General features: G+C 40.2%; 1 protein-coding gene across 17 annotated transcripts in view; it reads left to right on the top strand.

Annotated features, from left to right (window-relative positions):
- Window positions 1-14,144, top strand: part of Grip1 (glutamate receptor interacting protein 1) — a 644,165-nt gene extending 630,021 nt beyond the window's left edge. For all 17 annotated transcript variants that reach the window (XM_074083851.1, XM_074083844.1, XM_074083854.1 and 14 more), the window contains 2 exons: window positions 8,558-8,704; window positions 12,351-14,144. In XM_074083851.1, coding sequence (XP_073939952.1) covers window positions 8,558-8,704; window positions 12,351-12,581 — 378 coding nt within the window. In that variant the 3' untranslated portion in view covers window positions 12,582-14,144. The remainder of the gene's footprint in view (window positions 1-8,557; window positions 8,705-12,350) is intronic.
- Window positions 14,145-15,718: the final 1,574 nt, after the last annotated feature.

Genomic DNA, 15,718 nt, shown 5'->3' with positions numbered 1-15,718 from the left:
GTATTGAATCTTGAGTTTATGCATTCTATTGGAACAGGTCACTCCATCAACTTCTTCAAGACTCAGTGTCCTTATTAGCAGAAAAAGGAATAATTTTATTGTACAGAATTGCCAGGAGATCAAAAGGAATGAGATGTAAGAAAGTGCTTAGATACGAGAATCATCTTTGGGGGGAAATGTGACTTAAACTTCAGAATCCTTAGAATTGTTTTTGGACAAGAAATAAATCTCTAGAATTGTTTTTTACAAGGTGCAGTGGCTTATGCCTATAATCCCAGCTTCTCAGGAGGTGGAGATCGAGAGGATTGGGGTTCAATGCCAGCCTGGGCAAAAAGGTACTCCATCCCAATCAGTAAGCCAGGCTTGGTGGCACACTTCTGTGTCCCAGCTACATGAAAGGCCATAGGTAGGAGGATTGTAGTCTGAGGCCAGCCCCTGGCAAAAACATGAGACCCTACCTTAAAAATAACTGAAGCAAAAAAGAAGGGTTGGAGGCATGACTCAAGCGGTAGAGCACCTGCCTAGCAAGTGCAAGTCCCTGAGCTCAGATCCCATTTCTGCAAAAACGGAGGAGGAGGAGGAGGAATAGGAATGGAGAAGGGAGGGACGAGAGAAAAAAAGAAAGAGAAAAAGGAAGAAGAAAGAGGAAAGAAAAGAGAAAGAAAGGGAAGGGAGAGAGAGAGAGAGAGAGAGAGAGAGAGAGAGAGAGAGAGAGAGAGAGAGAGAGAAAGAAAGAAAGAAAAAGGAAAGAAAGAAAAAAGAAATTGGCTGATGGAGAGTGGTAGAGTGCCTGCCTAGCAGATGTGAGGAAGGCCCTGAGTTCAAACACCACTATGGCCAAAAAGAAAGAAAGAAATTATCATTACCAGTGTGTAGGAAAATTGCTGCATGGCACAAGTTTTTGCTGCTTTGAGAGCAGTCTGCTGTGCTCCCCATTTGTGCATTACTAATTTCTGTAGTCTAATCTTTTATGTAGCTTTAAAATAATTTCATTTTTGTTAATTTACTATTACCAAGCTATTTCTAGGAGATGGATATAGTTGGCCATTAAAATTCAGTAACCTCTAGCCTTAAGAGATTTTCTCACAGACAGTTTCCTTTTAAACCAGTGATTACCTCTCATCCTGAAGAGTTTGACACAGAGGTGTATCAAGTATGAGGCATGGGAAAGTCAGGGGTCTTGGCAGTAACTGTGACTGAAGTTAATGAGCTTATCTGCTAGCTACTCTGGTTGGCATTCATTTCCAATGTTTTGGCAGGTTTTTTTAGGTGCCACTCATACTTTTGCCTCTCCTGGGTTCTGGCCTGTGGAGAAGATACCCAAGAGTCATAGACCAATGGAGCAATGAAGGATTTCACAACCCAAATTCAAGGATTCTGATTACTGTGTTGGAAAACAAGTCTTGGATCAAAGACTAAAGTGGACTAGCTAATATCCATTGCAAGCCTAGGTTTAGAAACACTCACATTCGATGCACCTCAAGAATGTGGCTGGATTTACAGGGCAGATGCTGATCCACTTGTCCAACCAGTCACAGGCACAGGGTCCATAGGGCTGCACTCCATACCTAGTTGTAAGTGGAACAGAGATAGCTAAGAGGATGCACTACTCTAGGAGTAGTGGCCATGGTTCCTGCCCAGGAATGCAGCTTGTCACATGGAGAGGACATGGCTAGGAACAAAGACAGAAAGGAAGCAAAAGGACAGGATACCCACACAGAAAGCCTTTACAGCACATAAGCAGTGACCCTGAGAAGAGAGATATTAAACAGGGCCAGAGAAGACAGTCCATGAGCAATTCCACTATGTGCCTCCTCCTCCTCCTTTCCCCCACCTTCTTCCCCTATTCCCTCCCTTTGAAAAAGGAACTCAGACATAGAAAGAAAGGGGCTGGAATATAAAACAGTGAAATTTCCTCCAGTCAAGGCCCCTTGGGGGCAATGGCTGCCTCCAGATGAGGGGCAGGAAATATTCATGGTTAATCTGTGACAATCTATGCCAGATAGTAAAGAAGCTATCAGAATGAATGAGTCCTGTCAAAAGGACCAGGAGTCAAAATGGAGGACATCTCTGAACCCAAAGATGAAAGCATTTTGAGCATCCAAAAGAATATTGATGTGATTGACTGAGATATACCAAATATATAAAAAAATGCAAAGATTCATCTTGATACGTCACTCCCCCACACACATCCTCATTGTGACAGGATTGGAAGTGTTTAGTGCATTAATTCTCTGTTCCTAAATTGAAAAGATTAATATTCATTCTGCCTTTCTTATACACAGTTCATGTCAAATAATTAGAAAACACTAATTTGAAGGAAAGGAGAATTCTCCTTTGCAAAATAATTCTAGCAAATAAACATGAAGAATTTTTAGGATTACAAAAAGGTTATCACTTTGCAACCCCAGTGAGAAATTTATTGATTCAGACAGCAGTTATCAGTGGATGGGCCATTGGATTAAGGGATGATAGGGAGCCTGGTAATAGAAGAAATAGGCTGTCATCATCTGAACCTACCCAAAGTGAGACAGCTAGACATTGACTGACTGACGGGTTGAGGTGAGATCATGGGACTCACAAGCCCCCCACAAAGCTTACCCTAACTTAATCAAGCATCTTGAGCCAAATTCTATTGAGAGAAATGTGTGAGATAGAAGAACAAGCTACAAGACAGGTGACACAGTTCCAGCAATACAGGACCTATACCCCTTGTCTGTGATTTCAGGTATCTATGGTCAATGGTAGTCTGGAAATATAAAATGAAAACTAAAACTAAACAGTTCTTCAGTTCTAAATTGTGCACCATTCTGAGTTGCGTGATGAAGTCTTACACCATCCTGCTTGGGATGTGACTCTCACCTCTGTCTAGCATACCCTACTCCATACACTTCCCACCCATTAAGCTGCAAGCAGCCACCTTGTTTATCAGATCAACTGTCTCAGTATTGAAGTGCTCTTATCTAAGGTTTGGTACTATCTATAGTTTCAGGCATCCACTGGGGTCTTACAACATTGTTCTCCCTGGAGCAGGGGTTTCAGTAGCACTGAAGAAAGGTCATAGGGATGTGCTCTAGACGAGAGGAGATTTAAGAGATCTACTGGGTATAATGTGTGGACCTTGACGGGATCCTGACTCAAACAAACTCTAAAAGCTATTTTTGAGACAATTGGGGAAGTCATGGACTAGATTTTGGAGGCTACCAAAGAATTAGAGTAAATCATTCCAGTGAATTAATGACATTCAGCTTATATATGAGATTTATCATATTTTTCTCCTATATCTTCAGCCCATATTATACTTCATTGATTTTTATTATTTAACTTGTAATTGACACCTAATATGTATATATATTTATGGGGTAAAGTATAATTGTTTAATATACATAGACAATGTGTAGTGATAAAATCAGGATAATTAGCATTTCCATCTCTTCAACATTTAATATTTCTATGTTTTTAGAACTTTCAGACTCCTAGTTTTTTTGAAATATTATTATTGTAGACTGTACTTACCCTTCTGTGCTATGGAATACTAGAACTAATTCCTGTTGCCTGTTTTGGGGCACCTATTATCTAACTTCACCCTATCCTATCTCCCCCTCCCTTTCCTCACCTCTAGTGACCACCGTTCTACCTTCTTCTATGACATCAACTTTTTCAGCTCCCATAAATGAACAAGTGCATGTGGTTTTGTAAGCCTGACCTACTTTACTTAACATGATGTCCTCCAGTTCCATCCATGTGGTCAAAACGGCAGCATTTCTTTATTTTACAGCTGAATAATAAACAGTCCATTGCGTATATGTCACATTTTCTTTGTCTGTTCTTCTGTCAGTGGTCACTTTGGTTGACTCCATATCTTGGCTATTATGAATAGTGCTGCATGTAATGTATACTGCAAATACATCTTTGATATAATGATTCAACTCCTTTGGATGCATATCTGGTAGCAGGATCATGTCATAATATGGTAATTCTACTTTCAGTTTTCTAAGGAATGCCACACTGACGTCCATGATGGTTCCACTTATTTACATCCCCACCAACAGTGAATAAGAGTTTTCCTTTCTCAACATCCTTGACAGCACTTATTTTTCACTTTTTATCACAGCCATTTTAATTTGGGTGAGAAATCTCATGTTTTTGATTTGCATCTCTCTAAAGATTAGTGAGGTTAGACATTTTTTCACATACTTATTACCCGTTTTATGTCTTCTTTTGAGAAATATCTATCCAGAAGAAAATGATCATCTTTCTAGAAAGGCATAGTAAAGTATGTACAAGTGATATGACATGAGAATTCACATTAGCCTTAAATTACTACCCCAAAGAAGAAAACAAGAAGGTGAATTAATGAACGAAGTAAATGTGACAAGCCCGTGATGACTGCTGGAGCTGAGTCACAAATATGGGGATTCATCGTTCTATCTTCTTTACTCTTGAGTATGTTTGAAATTTTTCATTTAAACAGTTTTTTCCAGCTAGGGGCTGGTGGCTCATACCTTTAATCCCAGCTACTTGGGAGCTAAGATCAGGAGGATCGCTATTCAAGGCCAGCCAGGGCGAAAAGTTCATGAGGCCTCATCTCAAAATTAACCAGAGAGAAAATGGATGGGAGGTGTGGCTCAAGCAGTGCCTGCTTTGCAAGTGCAAAGCCCTGAATTCAAAACCCCAGTCTCACCAAAAAAAAAAAAAAAAAAAAAAAATCCAATAAATTACTCTTCCTTTTGAAAGACATAAATATTTGCCTCTGTGGCAAATATTTCTTGAGTTTTTGCATTATTTGTTTGTTTGTTTGTTAGTGCTGGGCCTTAGGCAAATTAAGCACTCTACCACTGAGCTACGCACCCAGCCTGAAATAAGTATTTTAAAAGTAACTGAATGCTAGGTAAAAAAGATGGTATGCCATAGAAAGATCTGAGCTTTACAGTCAGGAACATTGTTACTAGCCAGTACTCTGTTGCTTGCACTCTGATCTTGGGCAACTTTCTGTCCCTCTCTGAGCATTCCTTTAGTAGAGACAGTAACATCCTTTTTGCTTTTTAAATTTCTCAAGTCCCTTATTAGCACAAAGACCAGCATCTACCACCAGACTCCATCCCACCTCCCCCACCGACTAAGAATCTGGGTTTTCTTAGCCCAGGTGAAGCAGGCATGGCTCTTGAATCAGAGCAGGCATGGCTCTTGAATCAGAGATGTGCACACTTCTCATGGCCTCTTGGTGTCGGGATTGAGCTTCCTTCTGTCCAGCCATATTGTCACTGGATGTCCTTGCTAATTCTCACGGCTGCCTTGAGTGAGGGCAAGGGAGGGTGGTTTGCATAAAATTCCTCTTAGCTTGCACTTACTTTATCTTCAGTGGCTTGTAAGTTACAGAACATGACCATTCTCAGCTACACAGTGTACCAGAAAAAGCCTTTCTCTTCCACTGAACGTGCTACCATATAGCAGGCACTGTTTTAGCTAGATCTGTGAACAGCAACAAGACCCATAACCACCTCAACAAGCTGGGGCAGGGGTTATCTGCCACACATCTCCAGGTCACCAGGAAAGACTTCCCCTCTCTCCTGGTGAGTTTTGCTTTGATGGGAGAGAGGTGGAGGTACTCTCTCAATCACACAGGTTTGTTTGTTTGTTTGTTTGTTTGTTTTAACTCAGTTCATCTGTTTATTGACATTTTGGTACTTCCCACCTTTGACTAATGTGAATAATGCTATAATGAGTATTAGTATAAAGTATTGATCTGAATCCCTGTTTTCAATTCCTTTGAGTATGTATTTGAGAGTAGAATTGCTGGATAGTTTGGCAATTGCTGTGGTTAGTTGCATATTGTTTTCCATAGAGGCTGCACCATTTTATTTCCTATCAACAGTGTCAATTTCTCCACTTGCCTGCACTTCCTTTTTTCTTTTTTTAAAGTAGAATATATTCATTGTACAGGGGGAATTCATTGTGACAATTCTGAGTAGTCTTACATTATACATTAGTTACATTGCCCCCACCATCTCCCCCCAACCCTGCAAACCTCTCCCCTCTTCAGTAAAAGCAATTGCAAGAGGTTTCATCATTCTATTTTGTTTATGTATGTGAAGCCAATCAACCATATTCCCTCACCTTCATCTCCTCTGTTAACCCTCCTCCCCCTCAAAGCCCCCCACACACTCACTGTACCTATTTTACAATCCTGTCAATCACACAGTTTGAACCTAACCTTTTCCCCACACATCATTAGTGTATGTGCCAGATTGGTGGGGAGAAGGTTTACTTAAGCTACACACACACACCCCACACGTACACACACACAAACACACAGGTGTACACACACACACCTTATGTAGTAAAGCCAAGCTAAGTTTACTAAGCTGAGTTCCACAAAAGTGATCCACAGAAACCAGGTCATTTCTTCAGATTAAAAAAACTTTTTATTAGACTCTTGGGTTAAAACTGAGACTCTTACCCATCTTGCAGGATTGTTATGAGGATTAACTCAGATATCTTCACTATGTTTTGCTCACTGCTGTGCCAACTTTTTTTCACTATATTCTGTTATATCTCCAGTTCCTAAAATAGTAGCATGGACACAACCACACTCACATTCACACAGGGGTTGAGTGCACCCTCAGTGTCATCATAATGAAAGAAAGATCTGAAGATTCCCACCAGGCATTCGGGGGCTGGGCCTGAGCCCTGCGTGTTCACAGGCTCTTGAGACATGCACCTGTTCAGGAGTTCACTGTAAGCTGCAAAGCCCACGTCCTGCTTAAAGCAAAGCTCTGACCCGTAGCTTCAGTGTACTTGTGGGAAAGCCGCAGGCAGGTGTGGAATGTTGATGTGCTTACTATACTTCATAGGATCCAGGATGCCATCAGTCACAGAACACCACCTGATCTGTGCTTTTAAACTATAACAAAACAAAAACAAAAAGCTTACATCGCAGAATCGATGAAATCAAGTGTTTTGAACAGCAGTAGAGTCTAATGGTTGAGCACTTTGTGTCTGGAGTCTGATAGACTCAGCTCCACCATTCATTACCTTTGTGGTCTTGGGTAGATTACTTAACCTCTATAAAATTGAACTTCCTCACTTCTGAGATGGCCATAACCATGAGGCTGGTTGGTAAATAGTATTGAACATGTCAGCATGATATTTTAGCTCTCTGTCCAGTAAAATAAAATCCCCAAACTGACCATTTTTGTATTTTCTTCCTATTCTATATCTCTCTGAAGTAAAATAACTAGATGTAAGAATATAAACCAGTTATAAATGTTCTAACATTCACATTTTGCCCTGTATAGATCTGAATTTTTTACTATTTCATGAGAATATATGCATGCACTAGTTACATTAAAATAAATTTCTTAAATTATAGTTTCAAAAGAAAGTTCAAATCATTGTTGAAGCATGCATCAGTTTTGGGCAGGACATCCATTAAACCTAAATAAAAACAGGGCCCTCCTTCTGGTATAAGTGAATGTAAAGTGTTGAGTGTGCCACTGGACACAGGGTCCAGCCCAGGAAGACTCAGTGTCCATTACATGTACCTCAGTTGGCCTCTGGACAGCAGCCTCTCCTTTCTCTTGTGTGCTGCTGTTTCCAGCGTCTAGATCTGTGAACATGGACATGGTAAGGACTCAATAAACTCTTGGTGTATATACAAATTACTTACTCTTTTAACTTCAGACTGCCTCCTGCAGGTAGTCGGGGAGGAACCAGGGTTCATGGAAGCTTTAGCTGGCAGTAGTAGCTGGCCTCTTGTGCAAAGGGAACTAGCTGAGACTAGTAGCTAGTAGCACCAAAGGGTAGACACCTTATGTTGCTAATCCAAACCCTACGCAAGTAGTAGTCAAGAAAAGTCCCAGAGCAAGGTGTTATAGGACACTTTCAGGTCTTTTAAAAAGCATTTCGTTGGGCTGGGGGCTTGGTTCAAGTGGTAGACACCTGCCTAGCAAGTCTGAGATCCTGAGTTCAAACTATTGTACTATCAAAAAAAAAAGTATTTTGTTGATGAGACTGACTGGGATGCCACAACAAATGAAATACTGGACCTCCTCATATTTGCTCAAAGAGATAAGATCTACTGGGCACTGTAGTCAGCCCAGCACCAGCTGAGGTGGAGAGGAAGGAAAAGCCGTTCGTTTATTCCCCAATATCTCCTCAGCAGCCCCTGGCTGCTCCTCAACCACGGCTGCTCCAGGAAAATAGTAGAAGTCACCCTGGTGAAATTCTCCCCTACATACACCTAAAGTCTGCAATTTAAAAAAAAGAAGAAATGAAGGAGCACCAGGACTCTATAGTTTTCCTCTTCCTTTGTTGATTCTGGATGGAACTTTCCAAATTTCAAGGATATTCTTATGTTGGGGGAAAAAAAAAGCTGTAGGGCTATATGGTTATATTATTACAATGCTTTATTTTATATTATATATTATATTATTATATCATATTACATTAATCTCCATTATGTTGCTGAAATTATTTCAAAAAGATTATTCATTAAGAAGCTTCAGAAACAAAAGTCCCACTGCTAACTTTCCCTTCGCCTTTTCTCAATTTTCAGGTGACCTTGTACAAGGACTCTGGCATGGAGGACTTTGGGTTCAGTGTCGCAGATGGCTTGCTGGAGAAAGGCGTGTATGTCAAAAATATTCGCCCTGCTGGGCCAGGCGACCTTGGTGGCTTAAAGCCCTATGACAGGCTCTTACAGGTAGGACCTCAAGGGGCATCTTAATTCCTTGCAACTAACTTATAACTGGCAACAGCCTCCAAATCCTCCTGCACACTTGTGCCCTTTGCACATTCCCCTCAAACCCTGCCATCAAGATTATGGGATTAGTAGGAATGAACAACTGAATAAAGAATTTTTAGCTCTAGTGAATTTAATCTCAGGCCCAAAAGTTCTCTTGTTTCTTAATAGTTTTTTTGACACTGAGTTCAAAGCCATCTTTCTCAATCTAATGCTCATCCTCAGACCCAACCCAGCATGGGCCATTAATGTGTACGTATATCCGCGTATGTATACATCACTACATCACTATTAGGCAGTTATCTGACACCACATCCCCATCGTCTAGTCCTTCCACCCATACTTCTTCAGCATGACCTACCAGGTCCTTGTCATTTGGCCTTCCCTTCCCTTACCAGTACCTTGTCCTGCCTCTCTGTTCATTTGTTCTCTAGGTACAACTGGACTTGTTGCAGGAATGGTGTACCCTGCCACCTCCAGGCTTCCTATCACTAGAACACAGGCCTTACTTTCTCTGTAAGCCTCACTGATGTTATTAATACACCACATGCATTTGTACTCAGAGGCCTCTGCCTCTGCTGCTCCTGAGCTTACACTGCACCTCTGCCAACCATGCACACCTTTCCCCTACTTCAGGTGACTTCCTCGGTGCCATTGTTAAGGCACTCTATCTAAAACCGCCTCCTTCATTCTCCATTCCCTTACCCTGCTTCCTTTTCACAGCACAGCCAGACATCATGCCAGTCACTTGTTACTCTTTCTTGCCCACTAGGCATGTCCTCCCCATGAGGACAGAGATTTGACTACCACTCTGTTCCAGTTCCAGGACAACACCTGTCATATAAGAAGTGGTTAATATTGTATAGAATAAATGCATGTGACTCTGAACATTGCAATATACCATACCCCTTCTCAGAAACACTGTTCTATCCCATCTTCCCTACCTGCTCAATTATTTCTTAATCTTTTGGCCTCACTTTAATCAATGATTCTCAACCTTGAATAAAAAATGGAATTGCTTGGAGAATTTATGCCGGTGACCACACAAAATCCCAGAATGCAAAACTATGCCAATGAGTTTCTACATCTACCCAAGTGAGCAGCCAGGTGAAAACTACTAACTTAGATGACCTCAAAGTCATGTTAACCAATTCCTACCTGTCCTCATGCTGCAGCACACCCTATATTCTATTTAGGATAGAAGCTTTTACCTTTGGTAGAATTTATGTTATTACAGCTGCCTGTTTCTCTATATCCTCTTTTCCTGTGTGTGTTCCCTGAGGGTAAACTCCTTGAGAGCAAGGCTAGTACCTTGTTCATTTTCTTATCTGCCACTATATAGTGAGATATTTCAACATCTCATATGACATCAGAAATGAAAAAGCTGAACCTGAAAATTTAATGTCTGGTATTATCAAGTCCTTGTTTAGTTTCATTTAGCAAGGCAAAGTCCTAATCCTATGGACAGTTTTTAGGAAGAACATTGTGCAAGCAAAGGAGTGGGTCAGTCTCAGAAATATGTTTAACTGGAATGAATATCTCACTAACAACTGGCTTTCAGAGCATGAGGCTGAAACAAGTTGTCATTAATCAACTAGATCTAAAACCAATCCTGGTGGTTAATTTTACCTTGGCAATGGAATGATCAGTCTTGTCCTAGGTGGGACAAGTTACTGAGCTTCCATGAGCAATGTCTTTCTAAACCACTACTTGGGGCCACAACTGCTTCACAAAAGTTAAAGCTGTAAAAGTAGACTGGATTCAGATTGTGAAAGGCATTGGCCCTTCAAACTTTATTCTGGAGGCATATTAATTTCATAAGCAAAATAATGCCATTATTTATAACTTGGAAAATCAGTACAATATTATCGTGGGTGGGAAAGTGGAAGATGACACAAGGAGCCTGGGGAAGTGTGGGTAAGACACCTGTTCAGACCTATACCACCTTGCATAACAGGCTGGATCTGTATCTTAGAAGAGAAGTTAGAGCAGGGCTAAAGACTTCAGATACTGAAGGTGAGCATTTAAACAGAGTTGCCTGTGGGGAGCTTATAGTAAGAAAGAGAAGGGAACTATGGGTAGAATTCTAACAATACAAAATTGACAGGGCAGAAAGCAATAAAAGCAGGAAAGAACTTAAAGAAAATGGTGAAAATGTTAAGAGGATAGAAACAGAGTATCTGAGAACCAAATGTTTTGAGAGCCCCCAGCTTAACTGGATTCTAGTACCAGAGCAATTAGTAACCCTGCTCTAACAGGAAGTGAAGGGGAGTTGGGGATGTTTGGAGTTGGGGTGTTTACAGTGTGCCTTTCATGCAATGTTTCTTTTACCTGGAGGGTGGTTAAACCTAGGTGTCCAAACTGCACCCGGGAGCTCAGCCTGAGGAAGACTTATTTGTACTGGCAGAGGCCCTTGTGGTTCTTGTGTGACACATGGCCAGTTCATGCTGCCTGACCATGATCTTGACTCTGGGACCCCACCATTTGGCTCCCCCAGCAACTTGGGGAAAACCAGCCCTGGAGCAGCCCCTGGTACTCCTGTAGGAAGATACATATTCAATGCATCACAACAACAGTGAATAAATTCAATGGTGTTCATTTACTTGTCCTGAGTAGGGAGGGGACCGAGAGTCAGGAGAGCAATCCTCTGTTCCTAGACCACATAAGACAGGAATGAAATGTCAAAAAGAGAGAGGGGGAGGTTGAGAACTAGCAGTATATACTAGGGAATAGGGGATAGTTTGAGGGTAAATGTCTGAATGGTCCATTTAAAGGAAGTGGCAGGAAAAGTAAGGAGCACAGTCTGCTAGGAGAGAAAAACATCTCTAAATTCTTATTTCTGGCCACCAGCTTGGGACTTTGGGTGTGGTGTTTCACAGCAAACTTTGCTGTGTTATTCCTGTTACACCAGAAACGTCAAAGGATGAACAGGCATCCAGAGAAGGAAGTGCTAAAGGTCAAGGAGGATGAGGACTCGAAACTATTCCTGGGTTTAGCAATTGGGCTCATTTATACAATATAAATGGCAGGCCCTGGACCTCAGATGATGGAGGAGAAAATGAGGAGTCAGGAGTGGGAGTGGAACATAGGTGATATTGAAAACTGTTAGTGGTAAAGAAGAATGGAAGGGGAGCACCTGTGCACACTGACGAGGGTGCAGGCTCACTTTTAGGCAAGGTGGTTCAACGTCATGGTTAAGGGCATGGGTGCTGCATCAGTCAGGATGCCTGGATTACATCCTTGTGAGGTCCTTACCAACTACCAATCTAAGGCAAAGCTCTTAACCCCTGTAGGTCCTGCTTTCTTCACCTGTAAACTGGGGGCAATCTTCAAAAAAGTGGCACCCAACCCCCATGAATGAGGTGATCTGCTCAGCGTGGGGACAGCAGTGGCAAGCTGCTAGGGGGCTTGCCAACTAGCAGCAAAGAATGAGTGGTGAGCCAATAGTCATGTCATAGTACAGTCAGAGCAGGGAGGGGGAACCTATCTGCACAGGTACACGTTCAAACGCCTTCAAAATTAACCAGTCTTCCATACCTCGTGTACACTGGGTTCAGGGAATTATGGTTCCATCGATAACGCAAAATGGCTTTTCTTAACTTTTCAGGTTAATCATGTCCGAACAAGAGACTTTGACTGCTGCCTTGTCGTGCCCCTCATAGCGGAATCTGGTAATAAGCTGGACCTGGTTATTAGTAGAAACCCACTAGCTTCCCAGAAGTCTATAGAGCAACAGACTCTACCCGGAGGAGACTGGAGTGAACAGAACAGTGCTTTCTTCCAGCAGCCTAGCCACGGTGGTAATCTAGAGACACGAGAACCCACTAACACGTTATAGCAACACTTTTATAAAGCAGGACAAAAGACGTTATCTACATGGTGCTAAAAATCCCTTTAAGATTTCTGTGACATTTGAAGCACAGATAATCATGTGGCATTAACTGCGAGCACAGGGGTCTTTTAAATCTCTCTCATGGCTCATGTTCACTTCCCTTTTCAATTTGAAGAGGTTTCTTTTTTGGTGACCACTATGGTATATGGTAGCCAATTTCCTGCCAGGCCCAATGGTAGAGAAAAAAAGAAAAACAGACTGCCCCTCCCTACAATTAACATCACAGAACATTTTTTACAAGTTCATCTTACTATCACTTTTTAAAAAGAGAAGTGTCTGTTTGAAAATGTTCTCTGTGATAATTTCCTTAATTCACTTTGACATCAGTTTCTTACAATGAAGTAATTAGAGTAAGAAATTTACCAACATGGCTTTTCATAAAGCTGGCTCTGCTGGAGGAAGTAGTATTTGGTAAGCTGCTGGGACTACTGCAATGGGAGGGGTACAGGTATAAAGTTAATCTTAAAATGTTTCAGCAATGATGCACGTAGGAGACCATAATAGGTGGTGGTAAATGTTTTGCCCAAATATAGGAATGATTTTAACTAAGATGTATGCTATTCCCTATGCAACAAATTATCAAACAGGATATGTCTTGTGACCTGTTTTTTTTTTTAAGGACACATTTTTTTAATAGCCGAAAATCTCTGTTAATGAATTAGAGTGTGTAGTAACACTAAGAATTAGTTATATTATCCTATTTTTAAAATTCAAAACTAAGAATTTAAGAGAGAATGAAGAGTCTATTAAAATGAGGTTCATCTTAATGATAGGCAAATCGAACTCCTCATACTGCTTGACACGTTTTGAAAACTGGTAATACTGAGGGGTATACAGCACATGTACTTAAAACTGACACTGGACTGACTATCTTTTGTTCTGAGCCATGCCACTTACTGAAATTGTAAATACATGTTTCACAAAATTCATTGCCAATTATTACCATCCCTCAAAGCAATAAATTGTGACAGTTGCTTTTAATGTTTGTTGGCAACTGTTTTCATTTGTTCAGATATTTTGAATAGCTACACTAATAACTGTTATTTGGTAAATATAAAAATAGATCTGTATATTGATGGTAGAATGTTGAAAACAATTATTTTCCAAACATTTTCATTTTGGTCAATAATGCAACCAACCATTTAGGCAAAGCATTCAAACACTGTGTCCTTTGTTTAAGGAAAACATTCACCTTTCTGTGCAAAGAAATATATTATTTCAATCACATTTCAGAATCGCCAGGGCAAGAAAGTATAAAGCAGAATCATGTTAAGGAAAAAAAAAAAAGATCATGAGTCACTTAAATATGTATTTTTATTTGTAACAAACAAGTATTAAACTGTAAAGTATTTTTGTACAAATTTAATACTTTAATAGCATGGTATTTATCGTCTATGTATGGTTTTGGGGAATTCAAAATTGTTGCAAATATTTGTAAGGAAATAAAACCCTCTACCAAATGGAATAAACAGTGATTTTAAAAAGCCAAGAAAATATGACATGTATTTTTGGTGCACTGTAGTGTTCTAACTTGAGTTATATGCAATTTCCATTCATACACAATTTCCCAAAGTGTGAAGGTTTTTCCATAAACTTGAAAAGCACCATGGATATGTAGAGAATGGGCTTAGACATCAGATCTGGGTTTGAATTCTAGTTCTGGTACTCCAGGTTAGTAAGAAATTTACCTGCCATGAGTCAAACTCCCCACCTGTGATACTGAAGGTCATGTCTGCACCACAGAAGTGTTGGAGGACTAGCAGTAAAATATGTACCTAAGGGCTAAAAACATCTGCACAAAGGAACACCTCCAGGACCAATTGTACATTCATTTTAGAAGGCAAAGATACAAATCTTAACTCAAAGATCACAACATCTACCTTCAGAGAACATGTATTCTATGAGATATAGTTACATTAACTTAACATATACAAACTTAATTATGCTAGCTCTTAAAAAACTACATCTATAGCCCCTGACATAGAACCTGTACACTCATATCCATTTTTATACAGTTGCATTCAGGATGCCCAGGGTCATACTCTATAAACACTTGGGAGTCACATGACCCTAAATGAAGCTCTATTGTTGCAAAACCCAAACAACTATTCGTATTTTATTGCACTGAATATAGTAATTTCTGTATAAAGACTGAAGCAGAAGCTGATGAAATGCAGTGTGGTTAGGATTATGTGAATAATAAAAGCAAATGAGAAGCTGTGTTTCATGTGAAAGGCCCACATATTGTAGTTATAACAAAAATAAAAATGAATCAATAAAAGAAAATGATTGTTAAGGGAGAAGTTAGTACATACCTCTCAATAATAGCTCTAAATGTAAATGGTCTTAAAAATGCACACTGGCTGAATGGATTAAAAAAACACAATCCAACTTTTTGCCATCTACAAGACTCAAAGTAAAAAGGAAAGAAAACAAAACTCCAAGAAAACAGAATTCAAAATCAAGCAGGAATAGCTATAGTTACATATACGACAAAGCTGACTTTAAGCCAAAATTGTCAGAAGAGATAAAGAGGGTCACTGAATATTAATAAAGCAAACGATTTATCAAAAAGATATAACAATTGTAAATATATATACACCAAATGTTGTATACCCAATTTCATAAAATGAACACCACTGGACTTAAAGTGACAGGTATAGAAACAGTAAGAGTGGGTGAGTTCGATATCCTACTCTCAGCCATAGATAGAACACAAATACAAAAGAGTTAACAAAGAATTTCAGAGTTAAACTGCAGTATATACCAAATGAGCTGAACAGACATCTCAGACTATGCATGATGCCTTAGGTAAGAACATCAAGGTTCAGGCCAGTCCTAGACAAAAATGAAAGATCCTACCAGAAAATAATGAAAGCTAACAGGGCTGCAGGTGTGGAGTCAATGACAGAGCACTTTTCTAGCAAGCACAAGGCCCAGAGTTCAAATCTCAGTATTGCCACAAAAAGTTATTTCTGTAAGATAATAACCACCCCCCTCCTCTGTGCCCACCAGCCTTTGTGTGCCAGGAAATGCTTATTGCAAAAAACCTTCCTTTCCCATATGACTTGATACATACTCCC

This window comes from Castor canadensis, chromosome 8 (genome assembly GCF_047511655.1).
Source record: "Castor canadensis chromosome 8, mCasCan1.hap1v2, whole genome shotgun sequence".
NCBI classification, from domain to species: domain Eukaryota; kingdom Metazoa; phylum Chordata; class Mammalia; order Rodentia; family Castoridae; genus Castor; species Castor canadensis.
The sequence above is the reverse complement of the archived record's forward strand: the minus strand, read 5'-3'. Positions and strand labels throughout refer to the sequence as shown.